The sequence below is a fragment of the Clarias gariepinus genome, chromosome 2 (assembly GCF_024256425.1).
Source record: "Clarias gariepinus isolate MV-2021 ecotype Netherlands chromosome 2, CGAR_prim_01v2, whole genome shotgun sequence".
Classification (NCBI taxonomy): domain Eukaryota; kingdom Metazoa; phylum Chordata; class Actinopteri; order Siluriformes; family Clariidae; genus Clarias; species Clarias gariepinus.
This window is the reverse complement of record NC_071101.1, coordinates 25,204,267-25,229,907: the sequence shown is the minus strand read 5'-3', so window position 1 is coordinate 25,229,907 and position 25,641 is coordinate 25,204,267. Positions and strand designations below refer to the sequence as shown.

General features: G+C 39.9%; 1 protein-coding gene across 1 annotated transcript; it reads right to left on the bottom strand.

The window, feature by feature from the left end:
* Positions 1–178: 178 nt before the first annotated feature.
* Positions 179–25,281, bottom strand: atp8b4 (ATPase phospholipid transporting 8B4). The gene is made up of 28 exons (XM_053477328.1): positions 25,208–25,281; positions 22,384–22,479; positions 21,856–21,914; positions 20,582–20,695; positions 20,348–20,446; positions 19,049–19,110; positions 18,850–18,922; positions 18,500–18,570; positions 18,278–18,360; positions 16,785–16,943; positions 16,444–16,532; positions 16,010–16,206; positions 13,673–13,881; positions 13,521–13,564; positions 13,246–13,411; positions 12,910–13,098; positions 11,434–11,549; positions 11,158–11,322; positions 10,527–10,638; positions 10,340–10,445; positions 10,059–10,206; positions 5,138–5,321; positions 3,559–3,782; positions 3,391–3,474; positions 3,061–3,306; positions 2,405–2,543; positions 2,176–2,306; positions 179–2,101 (listed from the first exon to the last, which is right to left on the bottom strand). The coding sequence occupies exons 2-28, from the start codon at positions 22,457–22,459 to the stop codon at positions 1,751–1,753; spliced, it is 3,696 nt and encodes a 1,231-aa protein (XP_053333303.1). The 5' UTR covers positions 22,460–22,479; positions 25,208–25,281; the 3' UTR covers positions 179–1,750.
* Between the last annotated feature and the right edge of the window lie 360 nt (positions 25,282–25,641).

The window sequence follows — 25,641 nt, the reverse complement described above, 5'->3', positions numbered from 1 at the left end:
ACAGAGATTTTAGAATGAATATTTTATGTTTCATATAAATAGTAAAATGAATAGTATAAAATCCATGCATATAAATAAAAACGATAAACAGTTTGCATGGTCTTCATTGACAAAATTCACAGCAGGAAATTCTCATACATTCTTAACATGTTACATTAAATGAGGTAAACTGTACATCCGTAAAAATAGACCTTTCTACAATTTTCATCGTTTTGAATAAATCTCAGCAAAACGTATAATTCTCAACAAAAGAATTCAACATTATCCTGTACATCAGGTATCTGCAGAGATTGTAACATGGAAAGCACAAACAAGGCCTTGATGGCAGAGAGATAAATACTGGACAAAACTAAAAAATATACTTTATTTCCTTCAAATCAAAAAGGCACAAATCTTTCCTTTTGTAAAAGGACGGTGAAACAAATGCCCAATTTCTTACCCTATCTGTAGACAGTATAGTTACTGTACACAGTAAAAGCTTTAACTGTCGGTGGAGGGGATGAAAGGCACAGCTGTGTAGCCTCTATAACCTTAATCATCTGCACTTTTGCTCTTTCTATCATTCTGTGGTCTGTATAGAAACCTGATGCCCTCTAAACCGTGGTATACAGTACACACAATAGAGAAGTATAATGGAAAATAAACAGTGTATACACATGTACTGTAGATTGTTTTAATGGAGATTTACTTTTTTCTCCTTAACGGCAGAACCAAGACCGTTAGCCCATGCGGTGTTCCCACAATGCTAATCATGATTTACAAGCAATTTCATTTTCTAGTCTAATACTTACATTGTGCAGTTCATTATGAATCATCAACATTACAGCATTATAGGGCAGTAACATAACTTCTGTTTATGAATATTCTATGAACCTCTCTTGAGCTAGTTTGTACGGAATGCTAAATGTGCAAACATTTACTACACATGTAGCTAAAATAATTTAGCAACAGAAGAAATAAAGTGAAATCGAGCCATATTACAAGTTGTCAATTATGCATTACAATTATTCAAGTAGAGGTATTATTGTATTAATAATTGTAAACGCCTTCAACCCTGTCATAACATTGCTTTCATCCTTTTGTATGAAAGTTTTGTAAAGCATGTAAGTTGGTGATAGTTTTGAGACTAACTATAAATAGCAGAAATCCTGAGAGGACTGTTTACCAGTGCCTCAGATAATTGCATTAAATTGATGCACGCAGTTACCTCGATTGCTCTGCAGTATACTGGAAGCATTTGAAGGGCTTTGTAGAAATTCTGCATGCTTGTCTCAGTCAGTTGGGGAAATGAAATGAAAACCAAATAGAGTAGAAACATAGCGCGTTCTCTGAGTCAGTGACTCTCAACTAAATGAAAGTGCACTGAGGGATTTTGCATGAAAAAGGTAAAGAGTCTTATCTGTGCTTCATTATGCTTGCTCTTTGGAGTCTCTTCTGTGCAATGCTGCTTTTCTTTCAGTGTCACGGCATGTGCATGTCTTCTGCTGTATGATCAACCCAAACCACTCTCCATATAGCTGTACAGCGCAGAGCACACCTGGAGTGTTCTGTGTTTTCTAAGCCACTGTCCAGACATTGACAATTTAAATTCTCATTATGTATATAGTCATGTGTCCATACAGTACTTTCAAGTTCATCTGGTGCTGCTCCCTGCTTTTGGTCATGACTACATATGTAGAAATCCCCTTACTTTCACTGAGCTGGGAATTTGTTTTAGCTTACCCTACATCTTGTGTTGTCTGCCAGTCGATCAGACTGTGTATACTGTCTCTAGGCTGTGCCTTCTTCTACTCCTGGGGTGCTCTATAACTCCAGAATACATAGTCTCTTCAGCAGCTGTTGTATGGTTTGTGTCCGTTTCCTTTTTTGCCATGTCCTCCGTCCAGCTGGTACTGCTTTTGCTTCTCTCTGGAGATGAGCCAGGGAACGCTGAAGTGGAGGAAGTATGGACCTTCATGTTCTTGCCAGAGGTAATGAGTTCTCCATATCCTTGCTGGTGGGCAAAGGCGTAGGCAGAGCGACGGGAACTGGTCCTGCGCACTCGTCTCAGATTCTGCTCCTGAGGCCCCTGTTTCCTGCTGGCCTGCTGGAGCAAGCGCACCTACAGAGGAGAGAACAGCAGTTTACGTTTGCATGAACTGAAAACAAACTTGAATTTAAATTTTATATACTTGCTTTGTCAGTTTGTGTAGGATGGAGGTCTGTCCTGAGGAAGCGTACGGCTACTACTGGCATGACACACACCACTGTCACGAGGAGAATCACAAGCCAGACAATTTTTTGATTTAAAGTGTTCCGTGCTGTTCCTAGAATAAAAAATATATATAATAATCAGATGGGAGCTTCTTATGCCATGCTCTCTGACAGGATATGAGCACTTAAGCATACAAGGTGGTACACTCACCTACAAATGGGAACTGGTTTGGAAATACCTTAAAGATGCCATCACTGTTCATTGCAAACAGTATAGCGAAGTACATGGCCAGACTACCCCCTATAAAGAAGTGGTTCACAGCAGTCCAGTAGTTTGTGTCAAGACCAATCTGAAAGAGAAACTCATCACTTTTATCGTCTAAAACCTGTAATATCACTAACAGATATGAGGATTTGTTAATTTTCTAACAACATTGCTGTCATTATTGCTGATCCCCTGGTCTATAAAGAGCACTAAGGAGTAATAAAATAAATAGAGGGAAAACATTCAGAGTTAGATACGGGCTTGTGCAGTTTTATATGTAAAACTGATGGAGGTTTTACTGTCATCCTGTCAGTGCGTGCTGGAGAATATGCCAGAGTTCTCCTGGTAACTTTGTCACTCGTTCTCCTTTCTTTTTCCATCCAGGTCTAAGGAGCCTACATTAGGTTTTGTTTCTATCTGAAAACTGGTCTGTCATGTAAAGTAACCTGTTGCTATCTTCACATGAATGCAGATATTCTTCTGCAATGTTATTTATTATTAATATTTAAGTTATGTTTGAAAAATTAATGTTTTTTACATAATAATGCAGATATGATAAACATATATGACAAAACCTAAAATAAAAATATAAAAACTGTTACCTGGACGCTAACCACGATGACCAGTGAGGTTGCTGTAGTAACAGCAAAGGATTGCTGATCAGATATGTGGGACCCATCATCTCGCACAGCAGACAGAAATGCCCCATAGGGGATGAAGAAGAGGACAAATGAAGTGTACACCCCCTGGATGGTGCACATGAAGAACTTGCGCTTGTTAAACAAGAGATTAAACTGCCCAGGTTGGTACAAGTTAGGGTAGCGCAGGCTGTACTGTTCATTCACATCCTGTCGGAAAGCAAAGGAACATTATTATTGTATTATGTAAAATTATAAATTTACTATTCTGGGACTAGATACAAGCTTTCTAACCTGGTCAAACAAGCCCATTGCAAGAACAGGCAAAGATGTGTAGACTATATTAAACAGGGTGATGAACCACTGGTCATACACAGTCTGCAAAACAATCCAAAGAATAAATCATTGCTATTTTCACAATATTTCTGCAGATGGAATTCACTGAAAAGAATAAGCGTTTACCTGTGCAGAGAAGCCACATAGAAACCCGAACCAGAAATGCACAAGTGTGAAAGCAAAGTTCTTGTAGAAGAAGTAGCAAAGGAAGTTGCACATGCGATGATAGGACCAACGGCCGTGGACCAGCAGGAGGCGCTGTAGGTAGCGAAACTGGGCAAAGGAATAGTCTGAGGCCAGAACAGCCTGCATGCCCTCCTGCCCGCTGATACCCACACCAATGTGGGCCGCTGAAGAAAACAGAAGTTCACAACATATCACCTAGGTAACCACTGCTTCATATATAACACTTCTGAATAAACTGACATGGGAACTGTCATAGGCTTATTAATAGGACAGAACTGATATTCAGTGGCTGTTTTATTTATGATACATTGCCTTGCACAAGTATTCACCCCCCTTGGCATTTTTCATGTTTTCTTGCCTCACAACCTGGAAATAAAATGGATTGTTTGCATCATTTTTTTTCCGGAACATGCTTACAACTTTGAAGATGTGATTTTTTTTAATTTATTTTGAAGCAAACAACAAATATGACAAAATAACAGAAAACTTCAGCATGCATAACTATTCACCCCCCTAAAGTCAATACTTTGTAGAGCCACCATTTGCTGCAATTTAAGCTGCAAATCGCTTTGGATAAAAAGGCATGTTTTTTAATTTGCCAAGGAAAGTGCCATGTCTGGAGCAAACCCAACACATCCTATCACCCTAAGAACACCATCCCCACATTGGGATTTTTGCCCATTTCTCAAAGCAAAACTGCTCCAGGTCCTTCATGTTGGATGGTTTTCGCTTATATCCCTGGATTTAGCACCATCCATCTTTCCCTGCTGCTGAAAAACATTTGCCACAGCATGATGCTGCCACCACCATGTTTTACTGTGGGGATGGTGTTCTTAGGGTGATAGGATGTGTTGGGTTTGCTCCAGACATAGCACTTTCCTTGGTGGACAAAAAATTAAATCTTAGTCTCATCTGACCAGAGAATCTTCTTCTATACATTTGGGGAGTCGCCTACATGTCTTTTGGCAAATTGAAAACAACATGCCTTCTTATTTTTAACACTAAGTAATGGCTTTTTTTCTGCCCACTTTTCCATAAAGCACAGCTCTATGGAGTGTATGGCTTATTGTGATCCCATGACATATACACCAACTCCCTGCTGTGGAACTCTGCAGCTCCTTTAGGGTCTGTGCCAATTTTCAGATTTTAAATTTTTTTAATTCCTTTTTATTATATATACTTTTCTTATTCTTCGACTATTTTGTGCAGATCCATCACATACAATTCATATAAACAAATTAACTTACAGGTTATAATGTAACAAAACATAAAAAAATGCCAAGGGCGTGAATACTTTTGCAAGGGACTGTATGCATTATAAAACTTAGATGTGTAGCGATGACAGATCTTGAAAAAGAAAAATTAATATAAATAAATAAGGTTACAATATAAGACAAATAAAATCAGTAATTGTCTGATTTTAAACCTATGTTTTCCATGCGGCTAGTGTATCACAATGTTAGTGTTCATGTAAGGTTATATTCTAGTATCACCCAACTGAATGCATTATTAGTCTTACTCTTGATCATGCTGACATCATTGGCTCCATCCCCAATGGCCAGAGTAACAGCTTTTTTATGCCTTTTGACCAGCTCCACCACCTGAGCTTTCTGCAGAGGAGTTACTCTACAGCAGATCACAGTCTTACATAAGCAGGCTACTTCCAACAGAATCTGTTCCAGGTCTGCCTCCAGTGCATGGGCCTGTAGAACAGAAACCAGACATCAGGCTGCTGTGAGATTTGCAACTCAAGCCTGCTTTAACATCAATATGAACTTCAATATGCTCAGCATGCTATTAGTAATGGCTGGCTAACCACAATGGTATTAAGTTGCTTCTGAGGATTTCACTCTTGTATTTACTTGTATGTGTTTATAAATGTGTGGCACTCTGGGAAAAACCTTTTCATGGTCATTTTTAAATTTTCTGCTATATATACAGTTGTTGGGAAAACCACAGGCATTCATAAATGGAAATTAGTGTCTTATTTGCACATATGCAGCCAAAGGGAAATGTGAGGTCTTTCCAGACGACTGCATATATTATATTAATTTACAAGGCTGTGTAAGGGTCCTCCACTAGAGGTCACTGTTTTTATTTTGTAGTTTTTGTTGGCCGACTCAGTTTCCCAGCAGGCACCTCGGTCAGGTGATGCAGTGCACACCTGAACCGAGGTAGCCATCTATCAATCTATAAATAGCTGTTTAGACTGGGAAACTGGGTCGAGCATTTTTGGGTATTACCACTGTCACATGTGTGGGCTTTTGTTCTGTTTAGTTTTATGTTTAGTTTGTACTTTGATTTTAGTTGTGTTGACTTGGGCTCTCTTATTGGCAATGTCTCTGTGTATGTTTTGTGTGTCTGTGTTAGTGGAGCTGATTCAGTCCTGTCCTCCTGTGTTCTTGTGGTTAGCTAGAGCAGGTAAGCAGTTAGGTGTATGTGTGGCTAGGAGCATGATTAGCTAAATGCTATGTTGAGTTTATAGTACAGTTACAGTACTAGCATGCTTCTAGCCATAGTCCCTCTGTGTCTCTAGCTATCCTGTGTTTCCTCTCCCCCAAGTTGCCCAGTGAGCCTAGCCTTTGATGTGTCCTGAGCCTAGCCTTTGATGTGTCCTGAGCCTAGCCTTTGATGTGTCCTGAGCCTAGCCTTTGATGTGTCCTCAGCCTAGCCTTTGATGTGTCCTCAGCCTAGCCTTTGCTGGTCCCCTAGCCTAGCCTTTGCTGGTCCCCTAGCCTAGCCTTGGATGGTCCCCTAGCCTAGCCTATGATGGTCCCCTAGCCTAGCCTATGATGGTCCCCTAGCCTAGCCTATGATGGTCCCCTAGCCTAGCCTTTGATGGTCCCCTAGCCTAGCCTGTGAGGGTCCCCTAGCCTAGCCACTGGGTATCCCTTGTCTGTGTTTCCTCTCCCCCTAGCGTCCCAGTGTGCCTAGGTTTAGAGTGCGGTCCCTCCGGGCTTTGGAGTAACGACTAGCTTGTGAGTGCTGCCTCGCTTAGCCTTGGAGGGCTGCCTCGCCTAGCCACTGGGTAGTCTTTGCCTGTGTTTCTGTGCCCCAATTCCCTAGTGTGTTTAAGCTATTAGGTAAGTATAGCTTAGTGCATGTTGGGGCTGAAGACATGCTTAGCTAGGTGTATGTGTAGCTAACTGCCATGGTTAAGCAATGCTTAGCCATGTTTAGCTAGAAGCCATGCCTAGCTGATTGCCATGTCTTTAGCCCTTGTCCTGTCCCTCTCTTGGTCTCTCGTCTCGTCTTTACGTGTCTCTAGTGTCTCCCGTGTCTCTAGTGTCTCCCGTGTCTCTAGTGTCTCCCGTGTCTCTAGTGTCTCCCGTGTCTCTAGTGTCTCCCGTTCTCCTTAGTGTCTCGTTTCAGCTCCACACCTCGTTTATGTCCTGTTGTGTTCGTCCCCCTGTTATGTGTCTCGCCGCAGGGCGTGTTATGTGTCTCGCCGCAGGGCGTGTTATGTGTCTCGCCGCAGGGCGTGTTATGTGTCTTGCCCTGTCTGTGTCTTACCAGAGAGCCCCTGTCAGCACAAAGTTAAGTATCGTTTAAGTTTGTTTGTTTCTTTGTTTGTATCTTTATTTATATTTTGTTTAATTATTATTAAAAAGACTCTTTTTTGATTATACCACCCCTCTGCCTCTATGCCTGCTCCTTCCGCCCACGGCGTTCAACACCTGCCAATACACCCAGATCGTGACAGAATGCTCGACCCACCAAGGCATAGCAGAGGGGGCTGGGACTAAAGCGGCGGCCTCACGTGGAGGCCACAGCTGCAGCACCCTTCAGGCCTCACGTGGAGGCCACAGCTGCAGCACCCTTCAGGCCTCACGTGGAGGCCACAGCTGCAGCACCCTTCAGGCCTCACGTGGAGGCCACCGCTGCAGCACCCTTCAGGCCTCACGTGGAGGCCACCGCTGCAGCACCCTTCAGGCCTCACGGGGAGGCCACCGCTGCAGCACCCTTCAGGCCTCACGGGGAGGCCACCGCTGCAGCACGCTTCGAGCCTCACGGGGAGGCCACCGCTGCAGCACGCTTCGAGCCTCACGGGGAGGCCACCGCTGCAGCACGCTTCGAGCCTCACGGGGAGGCCACCGCTGCAGCACGCTTCGAGCCTCACGGGGAGGCCACCGCTGCAGCACGCTTCGAGCCTCACGGGGAGGCCACCGCTGCAGCACGCTTCGAGCCTCACGGGGAGGCCACCGCTGCAGCACGCTTCGAGCGCCTCGAGGAGGTCCCAGCAGCAGCAGCCGCCGAGCGCCTCGAGGAGGTCCCAGCAACACCAGCAGGCCTCATGTGGAGGCCCCCACCCTCGTCCAGTAGCCCTTATTCAAGGCTCACCGCCTTCGGAGCGACACCCCAGCACAGCGTCCAGCACCCGGCTTCGATGTCGGGCATCCACCGCTGCACGGCGGAGGAAAAGCCAGTACTGCATCGGCCGCCCGGAGTGGGGGACAACACAGCACTGTCTTCAGGGGCTCTACTTCTCAGAGCAATACAGTGCTGCCCCCTCCGCCCGGCCTACAACAGCGATCCGGTGCTGCCTCCGCCACACAGTTGACTATGGGAGCTAGCCCGTCGGGGTCGGGTGAAGGGACACCAGGGAAGTGCCCTGGGACCACCAATAGCGCTCCGGAGGAGCGGTTTAAGGGGGGGGGTACTGTAAGGGTCCTCCACTAGAGGTCACTGTTTTTATTTTGTAGTTTTTGTTGGCCGACTCAGTTTCCCAGCAGGCACCTCGGTCAGGTGATGCAGTGCACACCTGAACCGAGGTAGCCATCTATCAATCTATAAATAGCTGTTTAGACTGGGAAACTGGGTCGAGCATTTTTGGGTATTACCACTGTCACATGTGTGGGCTTTTGTTCTGTTTAGTTTTATGTTTAGTTTGTACTTTGATTTTAGTTGTGTTGACTTGGGCTCTCTTATTGGCAATGTCTCTGTGTATGTTTTGTGTGTCTGTGTTAGTGGAGCTGATTCAGTCCTGTCCTCCTGTGTTCTTGTGGTTAGCTAGAGCAGGTAAGCAGTTAGGTGTATGTGTGGCTAGGAGCATGATTAGCTAAATGCTATGTTGAGTTTATAGTACAGTTACAGTACTAGCATGCTTCTAGCCATAGTCCCTCTGTGTCTCTAGCTATCCTGTGTTTCCTCTCCCCCAAGTTGCCCAGTGAGCCTAGCCTTTGATGTGTCCTGAGCCTAGCCTTTGATGTGTCCTGAGCCTAGCCTTTGATGTGTCCTGAGCCTAGCCTTTGATGTGTCCTCAGCCTAGCCTTTGATGTGTCCTCAGCCTAGCCTTTGCTGGTCCCCTAGCCTAGCCTTTGCTGGTCCCCTAGCCTAGCCTTGGATGGTCCCCTAGCCTAGCCTATGATGGTCCCCTAGCCTAGCCTATGATGGTCCCCTAGCCTAGCCTATGATGGTCCCCTAGCCTAGCCTTTGATGGTCCCCTAGCCTAGCCTGTGAGGGTCCCCTAGCCTAGCCACTGGGTATCCCTTGTCTGTGTTTCCTCTCCCCCTAGCGTCCCAGTGTGCCTAGGTTTAGAGTGCGGTCCCTCCGGGCTTTGGAGTAACGACTAGCTTGTGAGTGCTGCCTCGCTTAGCCTTGGAGGGCTGCCTCGCCTAGCCACTGGGTAGTCTTTGCCTGTGTTTCTGTGCCCCAATTCCCTAGTGTGTTTAAGCTATTAGGTAAGTATAGCTTAGTGCATGTTGGGGCTGAAGACATGCTTAGCTAGGTGTATGTGTAGCTAACTGCCATGGTTAAGCAATGCTTAGCCATGTTTAGCTAGAAGCCATGCCTAGCTGATTGCCATGTCTTTAGCCCTTGTCCTGTCCCTCTCTTGGTCTCTCGTCTCGTCTTTACGTGTCTCTAGTGTCTCCCGTGTCTCTAGTGTCTCCCGTGTCTCTAGTGTCTCCCGTGTCTCTAGTGTCTCCCGTGTCTCTAGTGTCTCCCGTGTCTCTAGTGTCTCCCGTTCTCCCTAGTGTCTCGTTTCAGCTCCACACCTCGTTTATGTCCTGTTGTGTTTGTCCCCCTGTTATGTGTCTCGCCGCAGGGCGTGTTATGTGTCTCGCCGCAGGGCGTGTTATGTGTCTCGCCGCAGGGCGTGTTATGTGTCTTGCCCTGTCTGTGTCTTACCAGAGAGCCCCTGTCAGCACAAAGTTAAGTATCGTTTAAGTTTGTTTGTTTCTTTGTTTGTATCTTTATTTATATTTTGTTTAATTATTATTAAAAAGACTCTTTTTTGATTATACCACCCCTCTGCCTCTATGCCTGCTCCTTCCGCCCACGGCGTTCAACACCTGCCAATACACCCAGATCGTGACAGGCTGGAGGTTAAACAGAAAGTTCAAGGAAAGCTGAAGGATCTTGTAAATAGAAATTCAGGAAATCATTTAAAAAAACTGTTCAGCTTTTGTAGAAAAGGAACAGCACATAAGACTCCTTACCAAGCTGTGTCCATTAATGATAAGTGCATATTCTGCAATAATGGTTTCTTCAAACACAGAGTCACTGGCATACATATCACTCTTTCTCAAGTCTTGGCCGCTTCCGAACGTCTCTTTGTTAGGACCCATAATTCTCTCTCTGGCATTTCTGAGCATGAAACAAAAACAAGAATTAGAATAAAGAACTGAAATAGATTGTACAAAATTAGCTAAACTGACCTTGTTCACTACATGTAAAACAACACTGTAACATTCAAAAAGGCTAAACTAATGCAAGTTACCTTAACTCGTGCTGAACCTCAAGCAAAGTGTGACCTGAGATTATGAACACCTCGTTCATGTCATCTCGTAACATGTTACAGGAGTATCCAATATTCATTGCTGTCTCTAAAACATAAGAAACAAGTTAAAACAGTTGTGCTACATTCGGGTTTTACATGAACACTGCTACGCGGCACTGTTTCTCACCTAGTTTGTCCCCAGTTAGCACCCAGATCTTAATATTGGCCAGAGTCAAACAGCTAATGGTTTCTGGCACTCCTTCCTGCAGTTTATCTTCTATGGCTGTAGCTCCAAGAAGCTTGTGTTGAAAAAAAAAAGGTACAGCATGTGTTCTTTCAATAAACAAGCAGATTTTCATCTTTTCACATAATATATGCAGATATGTTACAATTTTTAAAGAAACAAACCACTGTTATGGTATGGGATATTTTGGATCAATTTGTCTTTTAGAGAGAAGAGTCACTGCAAATCAATACAAAGTTCTTCTTTGCATTTTTCTTATCACTAAACATTTTTATCCCAATCAGAGTGGTTTCTCTTAGGAGGCCAATGATTCCATCCATAGAGAATAATAACACAAACATAAATCAAATTCTTTGACATTCACACTTAACAGTTTTTAGTATTCTTAAGACCTATGGGATCTTTTGGAGTGACGTGTTAAACAGTGCTCTTCACCTCCACCTTCACCAATTCAAACTGAGCTATGAAAGAACAATGGGGTTCAAAGTTCCAGAACTGTAGGTAGCCTGTGTTGGTCCAAGCTATTCCCTTGACACTTCATATTGATGCTTGCTCTTTTTTCAAATGATCTTACCATCAGATCCTGTTCTATCTCCTCGTAGAGAGCCCCAAGTCTCTCTTCTCTATTCTCCAGTGATGTGATGGCAAACAGCAGCTTCTTTATCCACTCATCAAACATGTCCTCATCCAAATCCTTGTAGGCCAGCGCTAACGTCCTCAAACCCTCACCAGCAAACTCCTTTTACCAAAGACAAATTTAATGGCCAGATCAATTAAGATGATGAAATCTTACAGTCAAACAAAAAAAAAAAAGTATTAAAACCCTAGAATAAAACTAGAATAAACTCACATTAAGATGTTCTGAGGTAGTGTGCATGAGATCCTCATTAGATGGGTCTAGTCTGTCAAAAATGATTGTGTCAGCTCCTTTGGAGTAAAGCTTCAGTTGCCCTTTCGGATTTCTCACTGTATTACAGAAAGGACAGAACATATTACACTGTTTACCTAGTCATGTTATACTACAAAGCAACACATAAAACACAAAATTACACAAAACATATATAATATTTTTTGCAGGATTACAGTCTGCTCTTTGGACATTTAAAAAGTCAGCCACTTTGTGAAAGTAGCTCAATAGCTGATATTTTATGAAATAATAATATTCCAAAATAATTTTTGGAAATTATTAAATAGGGTTACATTATGCACACAAAGTGAAACATAGCGTTTTTTACATTTCTATAGCTGAAGGTGCATTTCTGGGAAAAAAAATTTCCAGGTAACTTCTGCATTACATAAGACAATTATTACTGTTATTATGTAATTATTAATAATTACAAATAATTGTAGTTATTGTGTAATTATCACAATTATTACGATTAATAAACTTGAAAATTGCATATTAAAAAAAAAAAACTAAAAGTAATTATATTAGTTTTAAATAAACTTCAGTAACTGCTTCATTCTAATCAGGACTGGGGTGGACACAAGGCATTAATACATCATTCAGCATGGTGGCGTAGCACGTTGTATTGTTGCTTCAAAGTTCCAGGGTTCTGGGTGCGATCCCTTGTTTACATACTTTCTTTATGATATTTCTTTTCTGGTTTTCTCTCACCTTTTAAAAATCTGCTTGTACTGTCTATACGCCACCATGCTGCCCCAAATCATCACATCATTCTCTATGCATTAGAGGAAGAAGACATCTGATGCATTACATCTGAGACTTGCTACAGACTTATTTGTGTCCTAATCTCCTTAGAATGGATATTTTGGTCTGAGTCTGTAAATTGCTGTTCCTTATTTTTGGTGTGTTGATGTCAAGAGGGACTTCCACTAGGGGTGCCAGCCTCCGTGAAATGAAAATAAAGGATGGGGGATGGGGATGGGGAGATGTACAGATGGTTAGCTATTTTTGGTCTTTCTTTTTTATGGGGCTACAATTGGTCTTACACCTTCATTCATGAGAAAATTCACCACAAGTACCAGGTTGACTTGAACACCCCTTGTATATAATTATTTCATTCTGTAGTATGTGTATATGAGCTGTTTGGGGATTCTGTATTAGTAGTCTAAACTGTAATATTTCCGCTTCCATAGACTTCTTTTTGATTCTCAAAAACACAGAGCAAATAGTTTCCCGAATCAGTTTAATATGGATTCAGTCTTATAGTTTCTGATTTTACCGGACAGTTGGCACCCCTAACATTTACACATGCATTTCAACAGTGAGAGTTAGCGAGCACTGATCGAGCAATAAGCTACCTAAATATCTTCAATTAATAAAAATGCCATTATGTACATGAGTAAATAAAGCAGGGCTCACCAATAACACTCATTCTCTTCCGAACATTGTTAAAATCTAGTATAGCCAGAAGCTGGTAGGTGACAGGTTGGCCCATCTCATACAGCGTAATGGTCTCTGGTGTTCTGGCTCGAAACACAAAGCCAAAATTGCGAGCTGCAGTAACCAAGGCTCCTTCATCTGGTGATTGAGCCTGATACACCAGCTCCCCTAGCAAGGTTTCAAAAATATAGAAAGACTCTGTAACAATAGGCTTCAAGCAGAGTCTGGTTCAAAGTTTAAGAAAAGGCTACAAAAACATTTTGGACTTAAAGATAAAAGGTACTAAAACAATCTTTTTGATGAGGTGAAATTTACCTTGACTCCTCTCTTCAGGCATGACCGTATGGCACAGAGCTAGCAACCTAAAAAATTCCTGCACCAACGGCTCCTCCAGTTTAATGGCCTCCACCATGCTGCTGTCATAGAAACGGAACCTCCTGTCCATTAGTGGGTTGAAGGAGAAATCCACACATGGTGTTTTCTAAACAGTAAGACAACAAACTGAGGTGAGTCAGTATCTCTTCGGTGATCGACTGCTCCACATTGTGTTCTGGATCTTGATCAAAGATATTTTAAACTGTAAACTGCACCTCTGTGATGTCCACTTTGTGTCCAAACTCATCATATACATCACCTATGAATGGATAAATACCAGTTAGCACTGTAACATGTGATTTTTTTAAAAGACAAGTTAAACTATTTGTGTGAGGACGGAGTATGAAATCTGAAAGCATATACTCACCATATGTCTTGCCATTGATGGAGCATTTATTAAAGACCATAATGTTTTGAGTGAGGGTCCCGGTTTTATCTGAGAAGATGAACTCCACTTGGCCCAGCTCTTCATTCAGTGTGGTGGTTCTTGCTTCAGCAGGAGTGTCCTTAGAACTGTAGTACATCTTGCGGTCCCAGTTTATAAAATAGCTGTGGCCTAAACGCAGTATCTCAACACTGCATAGAGGGAAAAAAACCTGGTTGTAATTAAAAGCATGAACTTATACTCACTGGCCACTTTAATAGGAACTCATATACTATTGACTATATATGCCATTATCCTATCAGTAAATCAATTGACAGTGACATAATGCACAAAAACTGCGAACATTTATACATCACCAAATAGATTTTTGGTATTCTTGTGCCCACTGTGCTGTGCCCAGATTTCTTATGTCTGACAGAACGCAGGGGTGTAGTCTCTTATTGTTTTAGCAAATGCACTTCAAGGATTGATGTACACTCTGAAATATTATGTGAGCTACTATACTCTCAAATCAGTCTGTCTATTCTTATCAGATCTCACTCATTAAAGCAATTCTCTCCACACAGTGTCAAAAATGTAAAGTTTCAAAATTACAAATGACTGCAGGAAGTGTTATATAGTTGATCTCAGAGGACTTTGATTTTCATTTAATAACCTGAGCAACGCAGATTCTTTTCTATGTTAAATCTTAATAAAATTGTCCCATACTTGGCTATTAACATGTTGGCTACTTTCATTACTATTTATTCTAACACCATTCCACACAAAAATTACATAAATATATACCTACCTGTTCAGCTGCTCTTATTGTTTTATATTTCTTCATACATTCTTCAAATATTTTCTATATTGTGTATCTTTGTCGTACAGTTATTTATTTTTTTAACTTTAGTTTTTATATTTTATTTTATTCTTTCCTAGTTTTATTTACCCTATATTTAAATGTTCATATTTATTTCCTATTACTATTCAGAGTCTTCTATTTTAGGTCACGAGCAGTTGTCTAAGCATTTCACTGCATATCGTACTGTGTATGACTGTGTATGTGACAAATAAAATTTGAATTTGAATTTGTAGGCTACAAAAGCTATTAAAATAAATTGCCTTAATTAATTAATTAATTAATTAATTTTTTTAAGTCGCTATTTAGGAGAGTCAAATTATTGGGCTGCATAGAAAAAAAACAATAACAACTAGAGATTTAAAATTACTGGAATAGGGTTAAGAACCTTTCAACACATTATTAAAACCTACATGAATAATGGTGAACTGTCAACTTTGTGGAAAAAATTAATAAAAAATAAATGTGTTTATTTTTTCATTTGCATGATAAATAAATCACCAGTAAAAACTAGGTCTTTGTTTAACAGTAAAAATATGAGCATCTTAATACACAAACAAATGATGAGAACTCTCAATGTGATGAGGACTGTGGCTAAACAGCTGTATGGCCATAAGAAAAACACTTGTTAGTCAGGCTTATCAGAAAAAAAGGGCTCCATTTGCTATGGAGCATAAAGATAGATGGAGCAATAAAAAAGTCATGTGACCTGATGATTCCAGACTGACCTTATGGCAGAGCATCAGGGTGCAAGAAGGGAAGTGCATGAAGTGATGGCTTATCATACATAGTGGCCACTGTACACGCCTCTGGACACAGTCTTACAGTATGATCTGGGGTTACTACAGATGATCAGGTCTTGGCTCAGTAAGGTTATGTGGCAATAAAATGAAGTCAGTTGATGACCTAAATGTACTGAATGACCAGGTTATCACATCTATGGAGTTTTGGATCCCTGATGGCACAGGCATATTGCAGGACTGGATTGTAAAAGAGTCGTACTGGGAACATATGAGGAATCATTTTCACACATGAACTAGAGTTAAAGGAATCTTAGAGTGTGTGACTTTTTTAGAGCAGGTAGTATGGATGCTTTGAAAAAATATCTCTGTCCTGTCCTGGTGTCTATAATCAGCAACCAATATTAGAACACAGTCTGACTGGAATCAATCAGAATTTTTCTCTGTAAAGAGGCATCACTCCCTGTTGGGTTTCATCCCAGAGGTAAAACACCAACAACAACAAATAACTAATGCTGTAAAAGACAGGAAAGCCACTTTACTGCAAGCAATTCTAATACCCGTACCATTTTGGACAATGCTTTCATCCAAAGCAACTTACTGAGCTCATAAAAGGGCTGATAAAGGCTAAGAGCCTTGTCTGAGTTTGATACCGGAATTTAAACCCCTACCCATTATTATCAGAATCCCAAAGCATTTAATACCTAAAACACCACTGCTACACCGCCACTCACTTACCTAACATAAAGAGAGATGGGAACAACTGTGTTGAGGATAATGATATAAGACCAGAAAGTAAGGAATCCGGATAAGACAGCACTGTTTAGTAGTTCACCCCAAAGCAGGTATTCCCAGAAGTTTTTTCCAACTTTTTCCTCCCAGATGGTATTCCCGATAGCCAGAATAATCCCCATGCAGATGAGAAATCCAAAGATCTGCAAAACAAAAAAAGCCTATCAACAATTAAAAAAAGCTAAAACCACTCAGCTTATAGACTGAATATGAAAGCAGTAATTGTTCTTACTGCAGATCTTTTCTGTTTATTATTTTCTTTTCAGGCAGCTGATGCAAGCTTTTAGCTTGCACAGGCAGACACAAAATGAACTCATTTCTAACACTATGATTAATTCAAACACAATACGCAGACAAAACCCTGCATGTAAAGTACTCACCCACAGGACCAAAGTGTTCATCAACTTGTCAATGCTGGTCCTTTTGAATTTCGTCCTCCCACAGTTCTGCATCAGCTTGGTTTGGAGCCCTTACAATAAACGCATGCGCACACACACACACACACACACACACACACACACACACACACAATTGTGCATTACATTTAACCACAATGAATTAAAAGAAGCATGGTCACACCATTTTTGGTTGCACACCACCAATCATTATTATTCATTAAACATTCATAACTAAATCCAAAGGACCAAATACATTGTTCTTGAATGGAAGAGCACAGATAAAGCCACTAGAAGTAGTTAAATGATTGCAAAAAAGACTTTACCTGCAAAGATGACCAGGCCAAAGCACCATTCAGTGTTTCTGAGCATACACCCTCTCAGCAGCATTTTCTCATTGTCCAGAGAATACTTGTTGTCTTTCCAGTACAGAGTCCCAGTGAATCTATCCAGTTTATTATTGGGAGGCTCACAAATAACTTCTCCTAATAAGTAGTAAAAACACAATGGTAATTCAGTAAATTGGCAAACACATTAAATGTGGGAAACGGTATAACTTTGGTCTATAAGGGCTGATTATGCACCTAAATAAAGCTTTAACGGTACATTACATTTTCTTTTGTATCTAAAGAAGAGAAGGCCTTTCAGGTACCACTCAAGTGACAAGCAATTATGCCATGATAGCCATACCTTACATACATTAGAGACTGTCCTTCATGTTTATTTACACAGCAATTAGTTCCAACTAAGCAGTTCCATAAGTGCTGATAATGGATGGTAACGGTACTGGGACATTTAACTGTGTGGATTATTTCACTTCCCAAGTGCTCAGATGTCTGCATGGGTGAAAGTACAGTAGGTCTGTACGGCCCCTCATACTGAGGAGAAAGCAACTGCCTGCCGAAAACCGCACTCAAAACCAGTCACAGAAGAACTTTCAACATAACACTTCTGATAGCATTATTTCATCTTAAGTAACACTTTGTTTCCTAAATAACTACTTTTACTCCTTTTAAAATCACATCTCAACCTATTTATTCTTCCTCTTTGTTCTTCTATTTATGGCTACAAAGTCAACTAGCTTGAACACAAGGCTCAATTCCAAATTACTCTCCCACCCCTGATCAAGGGCCCTACGTGGTGTGTGTTGACAAGAACACAGAGATAACGGAGTTGATTATCTAAAAGGGAATAAGTGGAAATATTAACAGAAACTTTACTTTTCTAACCTTTTGGCTACGTGGTATCGTTAAGAATTTAAAAATACTTTCACCCCTGTCAATTACAATGACTGTCTGTTGCTAACTGACTAGCTACTGTAGCTTCACTGGAGACTGGAACAATTTAACTGGTTAAATAAAGAAATAAATCATAATCAGACCTCGTTCATAACAAATTGTATTTGCAGAACTTTAGCACCCTTATTGTCTTTGATCACATTACAGCCGCCCTATATTCCACAATACAGCACTCCCTTTCATGTGATATTGCTTAAATATTACCTTTTTAACTAAGGCATTTGCTTTTTAATTTACATATGTTTGACATATACAAACACATGCATATAGCCATGCAAGCACACAAAAAGTTTCACAGTAAAGTCTACAGTACATTACAGTGGCATACATGAAGAAGATTTCATAAGTGCACTAAGGAAATTCCTTCCTATATGATACCTTTACAGTACTTCAAGCATAGAGTTGCCAGAACTAGACACACACAAAATCCAATTAATGTGAGAAAGCGAATAGCTGCATTGTGTGATCTCATCTTGAGATTACATCTGTAATGATAGTGCGCTACTCATGTCCTGAAATACCATCGAACTCTGCAAGCTTGGCAACGTCTGCTCCGAGGTCTGAGGTTACAGTCAAGGCTTGGCGCACCTTCAGGTTTGTCTCTCTGTTAAAAGCAAAACCCACAGAGAAGCTTTTTTTAACACAAGATGATGGGAGTATAATAACTATTAAGCAGAAGCTGGACGACATAAGACACTAAATCCTTCAACAATGATTAATGTGTCTCGCTTCCATAATCTTACCCATCTAACTCCGCTGTCTCAATATAGCACAGCCCATAGGGCTCACTGCTGGAGAGCAGGAGCAGATCAGCCTATCGATCCCACAAAAAACAAAAACAGAGAAAAGAGGTAATAAATCAATCAAGCACTCTGGAAAGGCTTCCACAGTGGCACTCCTGATGGCACTTATTGTATACTGTAAGTCCATATGAGACAGGTTAGTGGCTGATTTGCACCACCATAGTAATATCTCAGACAGGAGTTGACTCCATTTATATTTGACAAGAATGCTCGGTAACATAATGAAAGGTATTCATTTCAAATCCATAAAATTTTTTCTTTAAGCACATTTCCGAAAGACACACACTTACAGCAACAAACTGGTTGTTCTCAAGTTTTATAATGTCTCCAACTCTAACATTCATCCATTTCTCATTTTGTAGTCTGCAGAATAAAAAGCACACAACATACAGCCTCTAGGAAATTTCCTCTAGTACACTTTTTGTTTATCAGATATGGTAGTTTATAACCATAATGAAAAACCTAAAAAAAAATGAATAGATGACTTACATTCCCTGGATGAGTACCTGAGACTGGCGTGTGTTGACTTGTTGATCACTTTTATGGCGAAACTGGAAAAGAACAGGCAGGAATTACAACTCCAGTCAGAAAGAGCAGAACTAGAGTCAGAGAGAACTAGAGTCAGTTCTCCCAAGCATATATAAACACATCAGAAATGTACATAAATAATTTTTTACTATTTTATTAACAATTATTTAAGAATTCTTTTGTTGTCATTCGTCTAAAATAAATTATAGATTAAATGAAAGTCGATAAGTACATGACAAGTGTTAAGATGAAAGCGGGGTCTGTAAATGTAGGAAAATTATTTCTACAGTGCTTAGGGAAATAAAATGATATAATCAATATGATCTATACAGTAATGCAGGTATAATATAATCAGATGATGTGGAAAGCACAGTGATGTATCATGTGCGAAGCAAAGTATGTCTAACACAGGTTTATTCATGTTCAGGAACCATCAATGGCGCATCCAGAGCCTAGCCCTGAGCATGATACAGATTACATGGGATGCCAGGCCTTTAAACTATAAGCACCATGCACACTCACACACACACACACCTTGGGGTAATTCCTTGTTTTATTTACCAATTAAGCATGGTTTTGGGTATTTGGTGGAAAATGAATCGAACATATGGAATAAACACAGAGGTTAACCTGAGCTCAGAAGCACCCTGAGGCTGCAATGCTACTTGCTGTGTCGGAGTACTCATCTCATCGTCTATACAGCTTTATCCTGTACACAGGGTTGTGGGGGGCCTGGAGCCTATCCCAGGAGACTTGGCTGAGATAAGGACGAGTACATCCTGCACAGGGTGCCAATCCATCACAGGACACACACACACTTATACACTCATTTACACAGTATGAGCAATTTGGAAATGGCAGTCAGCCTAATCTGCATGTCTTTGGACTGTGGGAGGAAACCGGAGTATCCGAAGGAAACCCACTACGCGGGAGAGAACATGCAAACTCCATGCACACAGGCCCGAGGCGGGAATCAAACCCAGAACAAAGAGGTGCAAGGCGACAGTGCTAACAACTAATCCACCGTGCCATTATTGTCAGAGTACTGCCTATTATAAATATGAAATAAGATTCTAATTTGACCTACTGTGTGATCTAATCATTTACATTTCCCAGTTTTTTTTTACCCCAATTTATCCAACCACATTTCAATCTGAGTAAACAACATGTGTACATAGTGTATAAGCAATTAAACTGCATTTAATGAAAAAGCACAAAATGAGAAAACTCAGCATGTCAGCACACAGAACAGATGCTTACATAGTCATCAGTAGCATCTTTTACGGCGGTGATACTCAGTACCAGCACTAAAGGCACAATAGTGGTGAACCAGGACAGGGAGGAGATCTCTGGAATCAGCTATTAACACAGAATCAAACAGTTCACCAAGAGCTTAATAATGAGCTAATAAATTGGACAGCAGACATATAAATTGGATGATTTCAGATCCATGGCAAGTAAAATAAATTGTGTCACAAACAAGGAAAAATATACCTGTAGGATGAGCAGAACTAAGAAGTATGCGTTGGCAAACCGCTGAAACTGCTCAAACAAGTTAATAGGTAGAAAGGTGTAGAAGGTATACTTCGCTGTCTTGATGTGATTGTCCTGGAGGAAAAAAATGTCAAAGTAACATAAAATATCACTGCCTGATATTAATTAAGATAATAAAAAAATCTAGATAAGATTTTATGATTTATCATAATATAGTTAATTATATACAGTATGTGGCTATTTCTAAGAATGCTATAATACATTCATTTTAATCAATATCACATATAGTATACAAATTAAGTAAATACACCCCTGTGCAACATGATTAAATATTTGGAAAATTACATATAATTTCAAACTTGATATGTTTTAGTCAAAAAAATTTTTTATTAAATTGAAGCAAATAAAAATATATACAAATTGACTTTTTAATTAGAATAAATAAGTGCAAATGTTGAAAGCAAATCTAACAAGAGTTCCTTTTCTGCTTTTGCAGTGTTTGTAATTGTTTTTATGTTAGACCATTTATTTCCTTCTAGATCTTTATGTTCATTAGCGTTCTTGATGCCCTATAACAAAAGCAGCTCCTTCAAGCCTGCTAAGCTCATGCAGCCCCATATTAAAGCATTTTATCTCTAGCATGCTGGACTCCATCTGGTCTACACAAGTTGATCTTTGATTTATCATACCAGGCCATATGCTTTCAATATTAATCAGACAGACTTTAGTCTTGTAGTTTCGTTCTGATTCGTTTTAAATGGCTTGTGCAACATAATGTTCAGCACATTGTCAAACCTTATACAGTACTAAGCTGCAGATCCTGGGTCTGTTTGGTCTGTTTAAACATTCTGAAAATTATTTGCTGTGACTCTTTTGAATGTGAATATTTCCTAATAACTGCCACAACTGAGTGTTTATTAGCTAATATTTAGTAGTTTACTGGTATTGTTATATGTCTGTCATCTTTATAAAGTTTTAGCATCTGTCTCCCTAATTCCTTAATGCTATATGGAGCCATAATAGATGTAGAACACAGCACATGCGTATTTTACCTTAATATTTAGATGATACTTAATGTTGCATCACAGGGTGTATTCATTCTTGTTTTACTTTGTTCAATTATGTATTTTATACGGTCTTATGGTATTGAAATTTCAGACATGATTATAAGACCATCTATCCATAAACAGTATCACTGAAAATCTTTAGAGCTTTCATTAGCCATACTAAATTCTATGAGACAGATCTTGAACATCAGATGGAAAATAACTTACTGCGTAATTGAACTTCTCATTGTAGTCACGGTCATTTGCTCTAACGTGCCGTTCCTCCTCTTAAATGAAGAAAATGAAAAACAGCATGTTATTAGGATTTTATTTTCAAACAAACCAAAATATTACTCAGGGCATACCATCTGGTGTTGTTTTCACTGTCTAACATTTAACCCATCTCTCATAGATTGTTTATCTGTTTCTGAGTTGTAAACACCCACCGTATAACCCAGTTTCAATCTGCACTTTCGTTATGTGATTACAAAGGAGATTTCAAATTCTCTGCCCAAATCCTCTACAATAATTACATACAAAGGGATGGAGTAGCTATTAAGCCCTGTTGCCTACAAAACCAACATCCACAATAACCTTTTTTTCCTTTAGATTTCTTTCAATCACAACTTCCCAAATGTTTCCCAAATATTTTCACTACAGAACCCATACACAGACAAAATGTAATAAACTCTTTCATCTTTTTCATATCCTCTCTTAATACTCTTTGTACACTTTGTCGTCTCCATGCAGAACTACCTTGTCCAGGCGCTTTGGAGCGCAGGTTCCAGCCTCCTCTCCATGGGATTAACGTCCACAGCCATCTCTCCGCCATTGTCTGCCTGCACTGTCATTCTTATACAGCACAAACAAGGTTCATCAATTAGCCAAAAATCCCATTTTAAGTCCTTCTAATCAAAATAATCCAATTCCGACTGTATACCACATTGGTGCTTCACTACACACTAATCATACCAATCACCTGTACACATTTATATGTGTGGCATCAGTATTTCTCTTGGGCAGATAATTACACTAATATTAGAATCGCTTCAGTTTTCACTTTGGAATGTAACGGACATTGCCTGCACTTGTCTGAATGACTAATAGACAGAGACGTGTTATCTGTAGCCATTGCTGTGGAATTCCAGAATTACCATAAAACTACGGCTAATCATTAAAAAGCTGTGAACTGCGACTGTGCTGTGCTGTCTTGCATTATAAGTGCCTTGTTTCGCCATTAACGAGGTAGAGAAAAAAAACAAATGTTAAAAATCTTACAATTTGTTCATTTTAACCATACAATCATGCATCATACACAGCCATCACTATGGCATCAGCCATAACACTAACACCACCAGCACCTGAACTGAATAGCACAGATTATTAATTACATACCAGTAAACTGATGACAGGAATGTGGACACCCAAGGCATATCTATGCCAGCAAAGACAAAAGGCTAACCTGCCTGATCCGATCGCACAGAAAAAAAAATTATGTAGCAGAAACTGCTGAAAAAAAGTTATTGCTGGCTATAATAGAACACTCAGTGCATCACAGCTTGTTTTGTATGGAGCTTAGCATAAGAGTTCAAGGTTGTTGATCCTGCCTCCAAATTCCCCGGATCTCAATCAACCGAGTATCCGTGGGATGTGCCGGACAAGCAAATCTGATCCAGGCAGGTGGCACATTGCAACTTACTGCCTTTAAAGGATCTCCTGCTAACATCCCGGTGCCAGATACCATAGCACACCTTTAAAGGTCTAGAGGTGCCTAGAGGTTTTGGTGGCACAAGGACAACCTAAAAACTAGGTGGTTTTTAAATGTTATGGCTGATTATCGTATAATCCCAAACACAACAACTGCCCATGCTTAAGCAGAACACTTTAAACTAAAGCTTTAATATACAATACAATACAGCAATACAGTGGGGGTAAAGGAAGGACTCTGTATCGATTCCATTTTTTGAAATGAGGATAAAAAGGAGTTACATTTTCTGCTGACTACCACATAGTGACAAGACCTGTGCTCTGAAAAGCTTTAACAGGAATCCTGCTGGAGAGTTCCTAAAATATAAACAGTCTCATATTACACCAGTGATACTGTTACCTCAAAACTTCGGGGCTTTGCTCCGTTTCCCTGACATTCTCCTTTTTAGAATGGGATCAGATTAAGTTCATACAAGCTTTTCTGTTGTTGGAGCTCATTTAGTCTAAAATATAAATAGGTTTGAAAGTTTGGTGAGTGATTTCTGAACTACAGCTTGCCCCAGGCAAACACTCAGAACAATAGGAAACAGAATTACTCTTTCAAAGCAGGTGCCACCTAGTGTTAATTATTAAACAGTCTTTAGCTAGACCTGTCTGATCTGTTTACACGTTTGGTTAGTATTGGTTACTAAATCCATAATATAGACATAAATACCTGCAAGGTCCTGATAACATTTAATAATATTAAAGATTATGGAATATATAAATACATGGCCAGCATCTGATCCCGATACTACCAACATCCACACATCAAGTTTATACATGTGAATACTGAACAACAAAAGAAAACACTAACATAACAAAGCATGTTGCCACTAGCTCTGTAACAAAACAGGAAAAGGTTTAAGATATAAGATTAACATAGCAGTAGGCAGCACATTTAACTGTAAAAGCTTCTCTTAATTTAAGCTTCAAAAGCAAAGCATGCAATAATACGTTTGCAAAAGATGGCAGGTTTTTCCACCTTGCATTTAATACCCGAACATGTAACAAAATAGTACCAGTTCTAGCTAAAAGTAAAAACTCGAACACCAACAAAAACGAAACTCCAAAAACTGAAATATTACCTGCAGGTTTGACCTTTATGTCCATTTCTGTCCTCAGGCACAAAGCATCCGCAACACTGACATCCAAACAGCCTCAAGAAAATATTTGTATGAAGGTGAACACGTCTACACATTCTTATTCCAGTGTGTGAAGAGTGAAGAACTTAACGATCTCCTTTTTACACAAGGTCACAAAGACAAAACGTTGCTTGCATCATTGGAGAGTTCCTGTTACCTATGCCCTCCCACCTTTAAGAAATGTGCAGCCCACAGAGGCATGTACAGATGCAGACACGCACACACATACACATGCACTGCCTTGCCTTTTCACAACACTTTGGATCACAGAAAATATTCCAAAAGAGAATTATCCACCTTATCTCTACAGACCAGCACAGCATGCAATGAATAGCTGGTCAATCGTTTTCACAGACGCATTCTACATGGGCCTTGTTTGATAAGGATTGATTAGGGACGTGGCTGTATATCATGGGTTTTTCATTTGCATGTGTAGCCGAGAGACAGGAGGAGCATCCTCAGAAAGTGGATGGCACCAAGGTTTCCAGGCAACAAGACCTGAGAGAAAATGACCTCAACTATAACAGACAGAGTGTTTAACACGCATTGCACTACAAACCTTGACTAATATGTATATATAGAACTAATTAATATATTTATAGGTTGAAAAAGAATTAACTGCCCAAGAGATAGAAAATAACAACCTCAAACATTTTACATTAAAGTGATATCAACATATTAGGTCTTACCAATCCAAATGTTCTTCCAAATTGCCATAACATCAGACTACCTCCAACAGTTCCCAATGATTTCTCTAGAAAATAACATCTTTGTCATTGTATGCTTAAGATCAATAAAATAAATTGTATTATATTTATTCTGGATTATAAATATTTGAAAACACCATTAACAATGTAAAGTCTTCATTAGTAAATAAGTTATGGATTAATCTATAATTTGCATGAATTGACAGTGAAACTAAAATGATGAATATACTTATTAATCCTGTGTATTTAAGCATGTAAGCGACTGAATCATACAAACCTAACCAAATCTAACAAAAACACAAGTTCTCAAAATTGAGCAAAGTATTTATCCACAGTAAAAACAGTAACAGCTCCATCCATTTCAATGCATTAACAGCATGTGAAATATTTAATATCAAACGTTGAATAATATTTCC

Excerpts from the sequence above, each read along its gene's own strand:
- atp8b4 (XM_053477328.1), bottom strand. The coding sequence starts at position 22,459 with ATGGCGGAGAGATGGCTGTGGACGTTAATCCCATGGAGAGGAGGCTGG. Across the intron at positions 16,533-16,784 it reads TGGCCTGGTCATCTTTGCAG|GGCTCCAAACCAAGCTGATG; the intron begins GTAAAGTCTTTT and ends GTTTATTGTAAG. Across the intron at positions 10,207-10,339 it reads GAGGTTCAGCACGAGTTAAG|AAATGCCAGAGAGAGAATTA; the intron begins GTAACTTGCATT and ends TTTCATGCTCAG.